We start from the raw sequence: 14,496 nt of genomic DNA, 5'->3' as shown, positions 1-14,496 counted from the left end.
GAGGTGGAAACTTTTGCGGAACGACCTGCCCTGGGCACGTGGCTGGTGTCGTAGCGGTGTCAGGATGAGGGCTGGGGGACGAGCCGCCCGGACCCTCGCCTCTCAGCCCCCATGGGCTCTCCCCACCACCCCAGCTGGGACACTTCGTGCAGACAGCGCCAGGGCTGAAAGCCAGCATCTGGAGGCATTTATTTCAGCATCTGCCCCCAGCTCTCCACCCTGCAGGGGCAGGAGGGGAGCTTGGGGCATCTCCCCTGCTCCCGCATGTGTGGGTGGTGGTGCGGCGCCGTGCCCACCTCCCCTGGCACCCAGCGTCCCCGCTGGTCCCGAGGGCAGCGGGTGCAGGTGCGCGGGGCCCTTTTGCAGGATGTTTTCACCCCTCCTGCACCAGAAGCCCATTTCTGTCTGTCTCCGGTGCACCTGAGTGTGTTGCAGAGCCCGCACCAGCAGGAGCCCCCCAAAACACCCCCCTCACCTCATCCAGAGGGGGGAAAACCCCGCGTGGGAGGGGCAGGGAGAGCGGGGTGACGCTTGTCACGGGTGGGAGGTGTGTCACCAGCCAAGGGCTTATAGGAGCCCCGGTGAGAGCAGGAACCTCCGTCAGAGCAGCCGTAGGAGCAGAGGAGCGCCAGGCGAGGTGAGTGGCTCTGGGTGGCTTCCCTTCTCTCCGTGAGGCACGGGGGGCAGCGGGGCACCGAGGCAGCCAGCCATCGGGGTGGGAGAGCCGGGGCTGAGCGGGGCGGCTGCCGCGCGGCGAGCCAGGAACGACAAACGCGAGACGCTCGAGCCGTGGTGGTTTTAAAGCGCTGCGAGTCGCAGGCAGCAAACCCAGTGAGCTCCGCTGCCTCCATCCAAACCTGTCAGCTGCTGCCCCTGCTTGCTGGGGACGCGTGGAGGGAGCAGAGAAGTGCGTTAGAAAAGTAGTGTCTGTCACTCAGCATCACGGCAGGTGGGAAGGCGAGGATGACACCGGGACATGCACGAGCTCGCAGGCACATGAGGTGCTTCTGCGGTCAGTCCCAGCAAGGCAGGTGCTGGCAAAGGACGTCCAAGCACCCAGCACTGGGTCCCCGGGCAGCAAAAGCTCAGCAGGGCTCTGCTGTCCTGTGGCTGGCGTGAGAGCAGCAGTTTGGGGCTGATTTCCCAGCCTAGGAGGGGTGGGGGGGGCTCTGATCGATCCCCTTAACAATGCCAAGATACCTGTAAGCATCTTGCTGGCATGTGGCCTGAATTCACGTTTGCTGTACCCATTTTGTTGCTCGTGGGCAATCAGAGAGGTGCTTTACCCCACAGAGGACTGCTGGGCGTTGCTGTTGAGCCCAGCACGCCGCAGGCAAGCCCGGCCAGCAGCCTGGGAGGAGCCGGGACGGGAGCCGCTTAGTGCAGCTGGGGCAGGAGCTGGCTCTGCTTTTCCACCAGGGTTTAAGATCCCCGGTGGATGTTTCCCTACAGGCTGGGGAGAAAGCAGTGCCCGCTCCTGGCCCAGAGCCAGTGATTGACCTGTGCAGGAGCCTGCTTCTAGCTCCCCAGCCCATTTTCCTTTGCATAACAGCCTGGGAGACCATGAGGTCGTGTTTGCAGTGACCTGGGGCACCCAGGTACCGCAGGGGGCTGTAATACCCATACGTCCCGATGCCTGCAAGCCTCCAGCTCATGCCAATGCCCGTTCCCACTCCCATGCGTGTTTCATTCCAGGCCCGTGCGCTCGTGATGGACTCTCTGAGCACTGTCCTGCCCACCAGCGAGGTCACCGAGCACAGGCTGGGCAACTCCTGCTCCCAGATCCGAGATGAGTTCCTCTCCGTGACGCTCCCCGTGATGTACTCGCTGATCTTCGTTGTCGGGCTGCTCAGCAACACCCTCGCACTCTGGGTGTTCTCGTGCAGCGCGCAGCGCAGGACCTCCATCACCGTGTACATGAGGAACCTGGCGCTCTCCGACCTCTTGCTCTCCCTCTGCCTGCCCTTCCGCATCGCCTTTCAGAACAAGAGCGAGCCCCGGATCTTCTGCAACGTGGTCGGGGCCTTCTTCTACCTCAACATGTACGTCAGCATCACGTTCCTCAGCCTGATCAGCCTGGACCGCTACCTGAAGATCATCCGGCCCCTCCAGAAATTCAAGATCCACACCGTGTCCTGTAGCACCGTGGCCTCTGGGTTGGTTTGGTTGGTGCACTTAGCCTTCATGATGCCTTTCTTTTTTGAGACAAGAGAAGAAGGGCCCTGTGACTATAAATGCTTCCACTTCAGGAACAAAAGCACCACGGCAGCAGCCTTTAACATGACCGCAGTAGCGATTTTCTTTATCCTGCTGCTGCTCTTCCTCTACTTTTATGGCAAGATATTTGCCAAGCTCCACAGAGTCTCCTCGGTGAAGGCTCAGCAGCTGAACAAGAAGACCAGCATGAGAGCCATCACCAAGACCTTTGTAGTCCTGATCATCTTCATTGTATGCTTCACCCCCTACCACATCGTCCGCGTCCCTTACATCCTCGCGCAAGTCGAGGCCATTTCTAGCCTGCCCTGGAAGCAGGGCCTCCACCTCGCTAACGAGCTTGTGCTCTGCATCTCAGCCCTCAACAGCTGCCTTGACCCAGTCGTCTTCTTCTTCTTGTCCAGCAGTTTCCGGAGGGCTGTGCTCTGCACCTTCCAGGGCAGGCTGAAGAGAGCTCTCATGAGGAACCAGGGCAGGCTGAACCACAGCAGGTCCGTGACAGAAATATAGGCCTTACAGCGGGGCCGAGGTCCTGGGCATGGGATTTTCTCATCACGGATTTGCTCTGGCTGCTGGTGTTTATGGGACAAGGCTTGCTGGGAAGATGGAGAAAGAAACTGGAACCGCCTCATGTTTCTTCCCCTCACGCCAGCAAGGTTAGAGCTTGGGGGGGAAGCAAAGAGGAAAGGATAACTGGGACGTTACTTTTTCCTACCCCAGCTCTGCTGGCATAGCTGAAGGACATGTTTCCTAGGAAGAACGAAGCTGGAGATGCCAAAGGAGAAGCAGCGTTGGCCTCGGATCTCCAGCCAGCCCAGGGAAGGGCAGGGGCAGAGCCCTGGGCAGAGACAGGCCCCTTCAGTGGGAGGGAGAGGAAGGAGGGGAATAGGAACCTGCTGTGAGTCTCTATTAATACACATCACCTCCATACCAGAGAAAGCAGAAAAGGGAAGGGGAGGGGAGATAATGCAGTGCAAAAGCATTAGGAAGAGGTGAGGGAGACACTCATCAGAGCAGTACTTGTGCAGCGGGTGAATGTTTTGCTCCACGACGGAGCCCAGCGGTATGCAGCGCTGGGCTTGTATGACAGGCATGCCAGGAAATGTGCAGACCCTGTAACCCCAAACCACGGCAACGATAACCGTTACTCTCATGTTACCACAGTCTTTGAAACTCCAGCTCAGCCTCACCTCTCTGGAGATTCAAACAGGTAGCTCCAGGCTTCCTTAGCTCTGTTCCTTTGCCCATTTCACCAGCACGTTCACACAGGGCTGGCAGCCTCACCTGGCCATTGCACAGCACTTGCTTGGCACTTGGGCCATGCCAGGGTCATCGCTATAGGAAAGGGTCCAACGGGCAAAGGGGATGCAGCACAGAAGTGCCTGCGGCTCGTCTGAGACCCGTGAGCCCCAAAAGTGAGCTGCTGGCTCTGAGGTCCTCAGCTCCAGCACTGCTAATTTGCAGTGGCTCTGAAAAAGGAACCTGCAAGGGATATGCAAGGTTTCCTGCTTTGATTAGTCTTCAGCATCTGCTCTCTTCCTGCAGAAGAGATACTTCTCTGTATTTTTTCCCTTTTATGTGCTCTCACCTCATTTGTTCACTTATTCTTAGGAGACTGCAGACTTGGAGCAGCAGCCTGCTTCACTCACACTCCAGGTAGCAAAGCCTGGGCCATAAAGAGCCAGGAGGATTTTCATTCAGACTGTGAACTGCTTTAGTAACTGTGGAATTCAAATACTTGAATAATACTTGGGAGAATAAAATGTTATCTTAAAGACTGAATACTCTGGTCTTTCTGGCCAAGGTGTGAGCAACCCCAAACCTCACTTTAGCTTTGTTGAAGGAGCACCTTAAGAACCAGAGGATGACACTCGCTGTCCTCTTTCGTCTCTGCTACTGAGCACGCTGCGAGCAGGAGGAAGGGATATTTTTTTCTTTAGCAGGGGTGGGGGGAAATACAGAAAGCCAAGCTCTTCCTGTGGAAAGCTGCACATAAATGTCACAAAACTGTTTTCCTTTTCCGATCAGTGCTAACAAGAGTCAAAGCAGAAACGCTGCGTGGTTCGGAAGCCTCAGCATCGCAACGCCAGCGTACGTGTGTGCCACACGGCCTGCAGGAAGGCCCCCCCCCCAGTTTCCTGCAGGCAGCTTCCCCCGATGAAGCCCCATCCCTCGACGCCTCCCTGCAGGAGCAGCAGCACAGGGAGCGGAAACCCTCGCCGAGCACAACGCCAGCATCCCGCGCTGGGGGCAGAGGGCCGGGCAGGCTCAGCGCAGGTTTCCCCCGGGGGGGAACGAGCCGGGTGAGGGTGCAGGAGGGAGATGGGGGCCCCGGGGTCCAGGAGGCAGGAGGAAGCGTGCGGGCTGACAGCGGAGCAGGCGGAAGCCTCCGGTCTGCACTAGAGAAAGCCGCAGGGCTGGCGGTGGCTGCGCTCGCTTCTGAGAGCAGGGGCCCGCCGCCGTATCCTGTTCCCCCCTCGCTGGAGGCAGGCGGGTGGGCCCGAGGTGGGCGGCTGCTGCTCACCCCCTGCCCTTACGGGGGGCGGCAGGCCGGGCCTGGTGCTCTCCCCCAGGACAAAGATGGGCAGCTGCGGGGATGCGGCCGGAGGGCACCCGTGCAGCCCTGACGCGGCGTGCACGGCCCTCACGGGGCTGCTCTTTGAATACGGGGCCTGAAGCAGAGCTCGGGGCCGTTATGTGGGTGCACAGCGCCTGGGGCAAGGCGCGGCCCTCCTGCGGCACGAACAGCGCCGAGCGGGGAGCGGGGATCGAACCCGCGGCCCTCAGGCACCGGGAGCGGGGATCGAACCCACGGCCCTGAGGCACCGGGAGCGGGGATCGAACCCGCGGCCCTCCGGGACGGCCACGCCCACGCGGTGACCACACCCACCTTCGCCACGCCCCCTCTGCGCGATCCCCAGAGGGCGGGGGGCGCTGCCGCGGGGCAGGCCGGGAGCGGGGGGGGGATGGCCGCCATGTCGCGTTAGGTGCGCGGTGGGGGCGAGCAGCGGCGGTGACTGACCCGGGGCGGGTGGAGCCTCGGTAAGGGTTTAGGGAATAAACGCTTGCTGAGGAGCTCGTCGTTGTGCTGTGGTTAATTAGCTGTGGGCAGGCAGTAATTAAGTTGCTCATGGGGATTGCGGTGGGTTAAGGCAGCCGGTGGCGCTCGGCGGCTGCCTGCACCCCGCTGCGGGCTGTGCGCGGCTTCCCCGCCGGGGCCGGAGCCTCACAGGCGCCCGGGTTGGCCGCAGTCAGCACGGGGACGCTTAAATGTTGAGCGCAGAGAGCTCCTGGTCACCGCCCGGCAGCTCTGGCCCAAGCCGCTGCCCTCGGTGCCAGCAGGGCGGAATTCTGCTGGGGGCTCATACCTGAGGCTGGGAAGGAGCGGAGCCTCATTTCACCTCTTGCTGCTCTGTTCCAGGTGCCCAGCTGGGGTTAGCTGCCGTGACAGCTGCTGACACCGCAGGGTGTGCGAGCAGGAGCCCTGCTCTGCTTCCCCAGGGAGCCCTCGCCCAGCTGCTGAGCCCCCAGTGCCGCCGCCGCCGGCTTCTTCCCAAAGGGCAGCCCCCCAGCTGCGGCCCAGCCCCGCCGAGCTTTTCACCCCAACGGGCCTGTGGTGGCTGCAGGGCCTGGGCAGCGCCCCTGCTTCGCGCCATGGCCCTGTGCTGCACGCTGAGCCTGATGTGTCGGCGCCTTCGCCAGCTGCTGAGCACGCAGTGCGTGCTCCTGAGCAGCCTGCCCGGGCGGGACTGCGGCCTGCTGGCGGAGAAGAGAGCAGAAAAGTGGAAAAAGAGAAAGGCTGGAGAGGGCTGCAGCCTGCCAGGCTCCTCCTGGGAAGAGAGGTACGGGTAGTCCGTTTGATGCACAGTTTTGAAAAGTAGCTGGCGCTGGGGAAATCACAGTCCAAAAGCAGCTCCAAAAAATCCCAGTAAGGAATAACAACAGCTTACCCAGCTGTGGGGTGAGTTTTCATGAGCTCAGTGAGCGAGAAGTTGTTGGATACTTAAAATAGTTTGGGTTATATCTATTTCACCCCATATTCTCTGATTTTCTTGAAAAGGCAGCTTTGACGTGTTTTGGTATCGCTTGACTTGCTTTAGATACAAGTAATGATGAGTTCCAAGGCTTATCCCTCAACTGCCACTGGAGGGGCTGTAATTCCCTTTCTGCTGCGTGTAAACTGCATTTCACCATGGTGTATTTAATCTAGCACAGCACTAGATATAACAGTAGCTGGAAACGTGAGCAGGCAGATGATGCGGGATGGATGCATCAAATGATGAGAAAAGTGTCTTGCCCTTCTAGGGGAAACCTCCAGGGAGACAGAGCTGTTCCTGGCCCCGTCCTCTGAAGGGGACTCAGGAAGACACCAGGGTTACTCAGGACACGCAGGCATTGCTGGCCAGCCTTCTGCCCCAGGCTCAGCGTGTCCTGTGGCTGTGGCTCCTGGTTCCTTCCAGCAACGAGTGTTCTGCTCAGGGAGTTTGGTTGGTCACAGCCAGCTCTGGCGCAGAGCCCGTACCAGAACGCTTGTGCCCGTGTCCAGCAGGCACACTATGCCGTAAGGAACGTCTCGTAGCACACAGACATGAGCCTGGTTGTATCAGGAGGCGAGTAGCTCTGGGCACTAGCGCTGGGTTGTGCTTTCCAGGTTAGCAGACGCAGCAACTCCACTGTGGAGACTTCCCTACCAGGAGCAGCTGCAGGTAAGATGTGCTCACGTGGACTTTTCTCTGTTGTGTTGCCCCAGCTGTCCCTTCCATCCCCCTTGAGCCCCTAAGATCTATCCCTTAGTGCTACAGCCTGTTCCAACCGTACTTACTGCTGCTTTCCTTCTTGAGTTATTCTGAAGGACAAAAGGTACTCCGTGGTTCTCCGTGGGTGGTGTATGTGATAACAAGCAGCACAGGGGGTGTGTACTCACACAGTGATGCTGTCCAGTGTAGGACAGCGGGGTAACTGGGGCTTCAGGGCCTCTGATGGTTCCTTTGGACCAAGAACTTTAGACCTGTGCTTGGTGACCATGGACACAGCTCTTCCTCTTTTTCTTCATTGCTCCAAGCAACTGCAGTGTACAGCATGAAAAGAAAGCATGAAGAGAAAGGCAGAGCTCCTCTAGGGCTGTGTCTCAGTTACAGTATTCATTCCTGCCTCGCGTTGGCTGGGTGATGAAAAGCTGCCCACTGCTGTGTGGTCCTGTGAGAGTGTTTCTGGCTTAGGACTCCTCTGCAGGTCAAGTACGAAAACCAGAGGAAGGTTTTACAGACACTGACGTCGCGTCTGCAGGAGCTGGGTGTGGATGTGCAGAAGCCTGGTGAACTCTGCTGTCCTCTCCGTCCTGTAGTCCCCTCAGTGAGTATCTTGTGGGAATCCCGTCAGCTCTGAACCCCCAGCAGTCCCTCATTTGGCTCCCAAAGGCTCTTGATGGGGATTAGTTGGTTCTAGAGAATGTCCCTAGGGCAGGCCCTGTGGCCCTTGCTAGCTTCTGCTTTGCAGTCTGTGACTGCCAGAGAGTGAAACAAACCCGGTGGTTAGGAACCCTTTTTCATGTCCTAGCCCTCCCTGATAAACCTTTCATTGTCAGAGAACATTTTCTTCTTCCCCAAGGTAAAGTTTTGGGATCTCACGCACATACTGGGTTAATGCGCCTTCCACATTTGTGTTTATCTTCCTGTGTTACCAACAGAGCATCCAGACTGGGTTTTGGCTTTCCTCCATTACTTTTTTTTCCTGTAATACCAGGCTTTATTTTTTCTTTTCTCCCTTAGCCCATCACTAACGGCTACCGAAACAAATCTACTTTCTCTGTGAACCAAGGACCAGATGGAAACCCCAAGACTGTGGGATTGTACGTGGGAACTGGCAGAGGTCAGTGCAGACAAGGAACTGGCTGGAGAACCATTGCAGTGTGCTGGGTCCGTGAGCAGTGCTCTGCTGGAACAGCTCCCACCTGAGCTGTGCAGCAAAGTGCCTGAATCCCATGGGATGCCAGCAGGAACACCGTTAAGTCTGGACCAGCAGTTTTAAAGCCTCAGTTCATTAGCTTTTTAATAAATGCCAGTTTGTAATTTACTAAATACAGCAGTAAACAAAACAGCTGTGGTAGCAGCCCCTTGGAGATTTATCTTCTTTTTAATTATGCCATTCCTACATTTTCAGCATGCTCCAGAAGCCTGTGCTGACCAGGGAGAGAGTGGGTGTTCGTGCGCTTCTATAGGCAGCAGAGCAATGCACGAGCACTTGGGAACGCGTGAGGCAGTTTGGGTTTGTGCAGCGCATGCATTAGCTGCGTGCTCCTTGCAAGCTGTTCAGTGCTGAGCTGGTTCTCGTTGAGAATAGGTTTTTCTGCTCGGCATCCATAGCAAGAGGTACCGGGGTGCTCAGTGTGCTTTCCTCATAGAAAAAGTAATTCCAAGGATGCATTTTACCTCTGCAAGCAGAAGTTCAAGATATAAACTGAAGGGGCAAATACAGTCTTCCTGGCAACCAGCAATTGCTTCATTGCTTGAAGCTCAAACCGTAATTCTCCAGTTACAAACCCAGCTTGCTCTGTTCCTGTTCCCTTAGTTTAAGAGCAGTGCAGTGGCTCTCTTTGAGAGTTGCTAGAGGACATTTAAAAAACAAACAAACAAAAAAAACAAACAAACAAAAAAACAACTGGCTGAGCTCCTACCTCTTTGTTAAAGTTAGTGACAGTAATCATTGGCAAGGGAATTCTGACAGGTCCCACAGAATGCAGTTACCTGGAATATAACAGGGGCCAGTAGGGCACTTAAATACCTTTTTTTCGTTTTTCTTTTAATTTTTTTTTTTTGCACAATGGGACAAGTCAGAGGAATGACTTTTCTACAGCTTATCATGTCAGATGCTGCACTGGTTTACTGTACCCTGAAACAAAACAATTAAATACCTGTCTCTCTTTCCAGCAAGAAATATTGTCTGTGTGAGAGCTGACCATGTGAAGAATGTACCCCCAAAACACAAGCAGGTAGCCCAGGTATAAAAAAAAAAAAAAAAAGTCCTGTCTCTTGACTGGGGAATAGAAAGAGTGCCATAACTCGTATTTGGGAGAACATCATATTTGTAGTTATGCTGGGTTTTCAAGCCCGTTTTGATGTTCTGAAAGTTTTCAGGCCTGTCTCTGGCTGATGGACTGATATTTTTTAAAATTTAATGTTGGAACCTCAAAACTGTCCCTAAGGTTGAAGTTAATAGTTAAGTGCTAACTAATTCCTGCAAATCTATTGAAACACACAAAAATCACAACGTTAAATGATCAAAATATCTTATTTTTCCAGAACTTGGAAAGAGCTTTTACTTGATATTTAAATGAAATAGGAAAAACCCGATGATACTGGGGGAACAGTTGTCTGTTTGGGGTGCACAGCATCATGCTAAGATGAGGGCAGTATTCCTTATTGTGCTATGGGCTCCTTCTCCCCTCCTCTCAGTGCTATGAGGAGTTCATCCGTCGCTCCCCCCTGGACTCCTGCATTCTCTTCCACGAAGGTGGACACTGGCGAGAGCTCGTGGTACGCACCACCAGCCACGGCCACACCATGGCTATTGTCACCTTCCACCCCCAGAAGCTGGGCCAGGTGAGTGTGCGGAGGACAGGCCCCTAGAACAAGCACGTTGGGTGTCTGGTTCTGCTACTGCCTGACCAGAGATGTCAGCGAAGTGCAGCCTTTCACACAGAAGACTTCAGAGCCCTGTGGCTTTGAAGCCAGCTAATGCTGGCTCACTTCACGTGCATAAAAAGCTAATGCAAGGCAGTTTTGTATTCACAGACCCCTCGACAAATCTGATACTGAGTGAGAGAAGTCAGTGTCAGGGTCCTCCAGCTGACAGGGCATATGGCACAAAAGAAATGATTGTAGTACCTGTCTAAGATCCCTAAAACCCCAGTTCAGCCTTGCACGGGGTTATGATGGTGCCAGGCTATTGGTACACTTTTCATGGGAGCTTGCTGAGTGTATTGTTAGGGAAAAGTGCCTGATCAGATTACCCAAACATTCAGCGTTTCCTTTCTCTCTCTTGACAGGAGGCTCTGGCTACTCAGAAAGCATTGCTTAAGGAGTTCTTCACTTCTGGACCTGGAGCAGGATGTGCCTTGACTTCACTTTACTTCCAAGAGAGGTATATGTCCTGATACTCGTAAAAATTGCACTGTGGTGTGGAGGAAAGGCCACGAGGAAGACTGAAAACAAAGCTTTTTCCTTTTTCTAACCCTCTCTGGTGAAATTCAGGTTGCTTCAAGAGAATGACGGATGTTTGGATGTCTCTTGCAGACATGATTTTAAGATAGTCACACCTTGTGTTTATCGTGAAGCATCTGAAATATTTTAATACGCTATGGTTCTACCTAAAGGGAATTTAGAACCTGGGAAACTACAGGAAAAAACTAAAGTGACTTTCCCAAGACAGTAAGTCATGTTAGTAGCAAAAGTGGGAATATATTCTAGGGCTACTGCCTTACACTAAGTCATTTTAATCCTATTCTAGGTTATGCAAGGTACAGATTCCTTACAAAGAATCAATATTCTTTCCATCAGGTTAAAATGCGCATTTGAAATAAAAGCAAACAAGCACAGCAGGGATGTCAATGGCAGTCAGCTACCTCTTTGCAAACACTGCCTCCTAACAAGGTCTTTGTTTTATATGTTCTTCCAGCACCATGACACGCTGTTCCCATGAGCAGTCACCCTTCCAGCTCATTTATGGAGAACCACACATCTTTGAAGATTTGCTCGGCCTGAAATTTCGCATCTCTCCAGATGCCTTTTTCCAAGTGAACACGAGTGGAGCAGAAACTCTGTACCAGGCGGTCGGGGAGCTGAGTCAGGCTGACAGAGACACCGTCCTCCTTGATGTCTGCTGTGGGACTGGTGAGCAGTGGCCGTGCAAGCCAGGCTCTGACAGGGCTGGCATTTTGCATGCTGAAAACTATCCCTTCTATATAAATGCTTGTTTTTGTGCATGGAAATACAGATTGTTTTTGTATCTTTGATTTCCAGGCACGATTGGTCTCTCTCTGGCTCGCCATGTGTCCAAGGTTATTGGTATCGAGATAGTGGAGAAGGCAATAGAGGATGCCAGGTGGAATGCAGCATTTAATGGTGAGTTCAAACTCACTGTTGCGGAAAGTTTCAAACTAACTGCTGAAAAACCTGAAGCAAAAGTGAGGGAAGGGTTCCTAACAACTCCATCCACTCAGCAGAGTGGTACATCATGTTAGAACTAGCGTCTGAGGCTGTTCTTAGTTCACGTGTTTGCTTTTTGCTTTACAGGAATTTCCAACTGTGAGTTTCACAGTGGAAAGGCAGAGGCTGTGTTACCACAACTGCTGTGCTCATGGGAAGATACCCGACCCCTTGTTGCTGTGGTGAACCCATCCCGAGCTGGCATCCGTAAGAATATGCCATTTGTTTTAATCTTGAGAGAGTTTTGAACAAGTTGTGTGGGAACTGTTATGCTGGCTCCAAGCCCTCTGCTTAGTTTGTCTCTAGTTGCTCACGTTGTTGCTGACAGCAGGCAGAACCAGCAGTCTCAGAAGGGGTAAGAAATCCCGCAGTCAGCAAACTTGGCCACAGTGCTGCACCGCACCAGGCTCCCTGTGCACTTGGGGAGAGTCTGGCCTTGCATAAGGCAGAAAGGCCAGCTGTCCTGCTCCTTGTATGTGCTGCGCTCCAGCCCTCTACCCGCATTAGTGGCCTCTGCAGGGCTTGCACCAGTGTGTACTGGGAAGTCCCAGTCTGGACCTAGTGACCAGATGCTGTCTCACAAGTGTGCGTGGAGGGTTTTTCGTCTGCCTGACTGAGTGACAATTGTTCCTTTGTTTCCTGGCAGAATTGAGGATGAGAGAGAACTCCCACTGCTCTACCCTGCCAGAATCGGCTGAGGCATTAGCAGTGTGGATCGCATCCCCAGCCTACTAAGACTTTGTGTCTGAGACAGGACATGGCAAAATGCGTAGATTCTCTTTTTCCCTGCAGTTCAGTGCAATTCTGCGATGCTTGCTCGGCAAGAGAATTCGCTGAGGTGTAGATTGTTGGGAAAATGTGATGTCTGTTGCAGATTACAGGGTTGTGCGAGCCATCCGAAACTGCAAGGCCATCCGAAGGCTGCTCTACATCTCCTGCAAGCCAGAGGGCGAAGCCACGAGGAACTTTCTTGAGTGAGCACCCTTCTGTCTTCCTTTCCACTGGTGTTGGTGGCAGATACTATTGTGTTCCCTGAGGACAAGGACAAATAACTGACCTTAGCTCAGGAAAGTTTTTGTTGTGACCTAATTTCACTGAGTTACTTCTGCAGGAGGGATCCAGGTCTAGTCAGTGCATGATCACAGGTGGTTCATGCTTCTGTTCTACCTTGGGTATATCTGCAAGCTGCACTCACTGGTTCAAGACAGCGGATATTCCTTGGGCTTTATGAGCTAGCAGGATGCTTTTGGGCATCGTTAAGGGGTAGAAAATAATGCTGTTACAACACATCTGCGTTGTGCACAACCTCTCCCCGACAAAACAATGTGTCAGGGTGTGGGATATACCGAGTCCCCTGGGTTCACTGCTGGAAGGTGGGCCCCTAGCCAGCAAGCAAAGTCTGGTATTGGGATTAGTAGTCACCTGCTTAATTAGGTGTTAACCACCTAGTTAAGAGCTTATCTGGGCAGGCCCACTTGGAGATGATAACAGGTAACCGATGAAGGCAGGTGCAAAACTGAGGATTATTTCCTAATGGTATTAAGTGTTTTTTTAGCCTGGTTGGCTTGTGAGAATCAAAGCCTTAAGCCTGCTCACCAACCCTTCAGCTTGCCCACAGTGTTTCCAGGGCTGGTTTGTGATTCTGTATAGATGGTTCTAGATCTCAGTCAGTGTCATCTGCAGATGGATGTTAGCCAAACAAAAGATACCTCCTTAATGCATTCTCTGTGCTATTGTGCTGATGATGACAGTGGGAAGGCTTCTGTTACTGGTCTAAAGGATGCCCTTCAAACACTTTGCTTTCTACAGGCTGTGCTGTCCCCCTGACCCAGGGAAGAAGCTGGTAGGAGAGCCGTTTGCCCCTGTGTTGGCCATACCTTTTGACCTGTTTCCTCATACTGTTCATTGTGAGCTGGTGCTGCTGTTCTCCCGCTGACAAGGAGGCAGGTATGCAAGCTCTGAGAGCTTGGGAAGCAACCTCCTAATGTCCTTAAGGCTGGAGTGGTGGATGTAGTTATGATTTTAATTTATTTTTATACAACTTTCAAGAAATAAATTATTTTCTTTTTGCTCTTGAGTTGCCTAACTATGCTGGTCTGTATGGAAGCACTCAGATTTCTGGGGTGAAAAGGTTGTCTGTAGCATTTCATCAGCCTTCCCTCCCCTTCAAACCTTTCTGGGATGCTGATTAAATCTTCATGCTTTGCTGGGAGAATGTTGACTGTGATGGGGATGGAGGGATATTTCCTGTGTGAACTTCCAGTAGTAATACTGAATCGCTGTCAGTCACGTGGATGAGTTGGAGATATTTCTATAAAATGAAATGGCAAAAAAAGAACAGAGAATTCAGTGTCTCTTCTTCCAAAGCCACTGTCCCGTCCTTGCTAACACTTGCTGGTACCTAAATGTGAATGGCCAAAAATTCAGTAACAAGAAGTTTTCTCATCAGGTTGCTCTGCGATAGCTAAATAAATAATATAAGGTATATTTTTTATGTCATGCTATTCTCATTGGCTGGCAAGCTGTAAACCTCAATGCTGCATGAAATTCTCTCCAGGTCTGCAAAAGATGAAGCTGCTGCAAGCTGGAGGTAGGTCTTGGTCAGCAAAGTTCCTTATTTTGTGAACTCCGGAACTCCACGTTGCTTTAGGGGCTTTTTTTTTTTTAACCTTTATGTTCTGTTGAAGTTCCACTGAATAAAGGTGAATAAAAGGGCCAAACTCCTGAGGAAACAGGGAGAGCTGCCTGTCCTTAGGTACTCTAGCCTCGTGCATTTTTCACAGACGCTTAACTCGGGTGCTAAGAAGCCCTGAGCTTGGAACGACGCCAGCCACCAGCAGTCAGTTCGCAGGGCCCGGGGGGCTTAAAGTACGTGGGGCTGGGACGTGGGGGGCTCACGGCAGCGGATGGGTGCTGCTCCAGGGAGGGAGGCGAGGGGGGGGTTCCTGAGGGGCACAGGAAGCCTCACCCTTCTCTGAGCGTCCTGCTCGGAGTTACGGGGGGGATGCAGTTTTCCAGAGTGGTTTTGTAGGATCACACCTGGACGGATCCGTGCTAAGCCCGGCCCTGCTTTTACCCA

At 53.2% G+C, this 14,496-nt stretch overlaps 2 protein-coding genes across 3 annotated transcripts; both read left to right on the top strand.

Moving 5' to 3' along the window:
* The first annotated feature begins 1,710 nt into the window (after window positions 1-1,710).
* On the top strand, window positions 1,711-2,724 carry LOC106037716 (probable G-protein coupled receptor 34). Its single transcript, XM_067005193.1, has one exon. It carries the CDS (start codon window positions 1,711-1,713, stop codon window positions 2,722-2,724), a length of 1,014 nt encoding a protein of 337 aa, XP_066861294.1.
* Window positions 2,725-5,123: 2,399 nt separating this feature from the next.
* TRMT2B (tRNA methyltransferase 2 homolog B) lies at window positions 5,124-13,494 on the top strand. Of its 2 annotated transcripts, XM_048079597.2 has the most exons (13): window positions 5,124-5,256; window positions 5,636-6,056; window positions 6,866-6,920; window positions 7,447-7,566; window positions 7,983-8,082; window positions 9,141-9,211; window positions 9,666-9,812; window positions 10,259-10,353; window positions 10,888-11,102; window positions 11,232-11,333; window positions 11,505-11,624; window positions 12,292-12,391; window positions 13,227-13,494. In XM_048079597.2, the coding sequence occupies exons 2-13, from the start codon at window positions 5,869-5,871 to the stop codon at window positions 13,351-13,353; spliced, it is 1,440 nt and encodes a 479-aa protein (XP_047935554.2). In that variant the 5' UTR covers window positions 5,124-5,256; window positions 5,636-5,868; the 3' UTR covers window positions 13,354-13,494. The 2 variants fall into 2 exon arrangements, with proteins under 2 accessions (XP_047935554.2, XP_066860885.1); XM_067004784.1 differs by lacking the exon at window positions 9,666-9,812.
* Window positions 13,495-14,496: the final 1,002 nt, after the last annotated feature.

Source organism: Anser cygnoides, chromosome 13 (assembly GCF_040182565.1).
Source record: "Anser cygnoides isolate HZ-2024a breed goose chromosome 13, Taihu_goose_T2T_genome, whole genome shotgun sequence".
NCBI lineage: Eukaryota > Metazoa > Chordata > Aves > Anseriformes > Anatidae > Anser > Anser cygnoides.
Note: the sequence above shows the minus strand (reverse complement) of the source record. Positions and strands in the feature narration are given on the sequence as shown.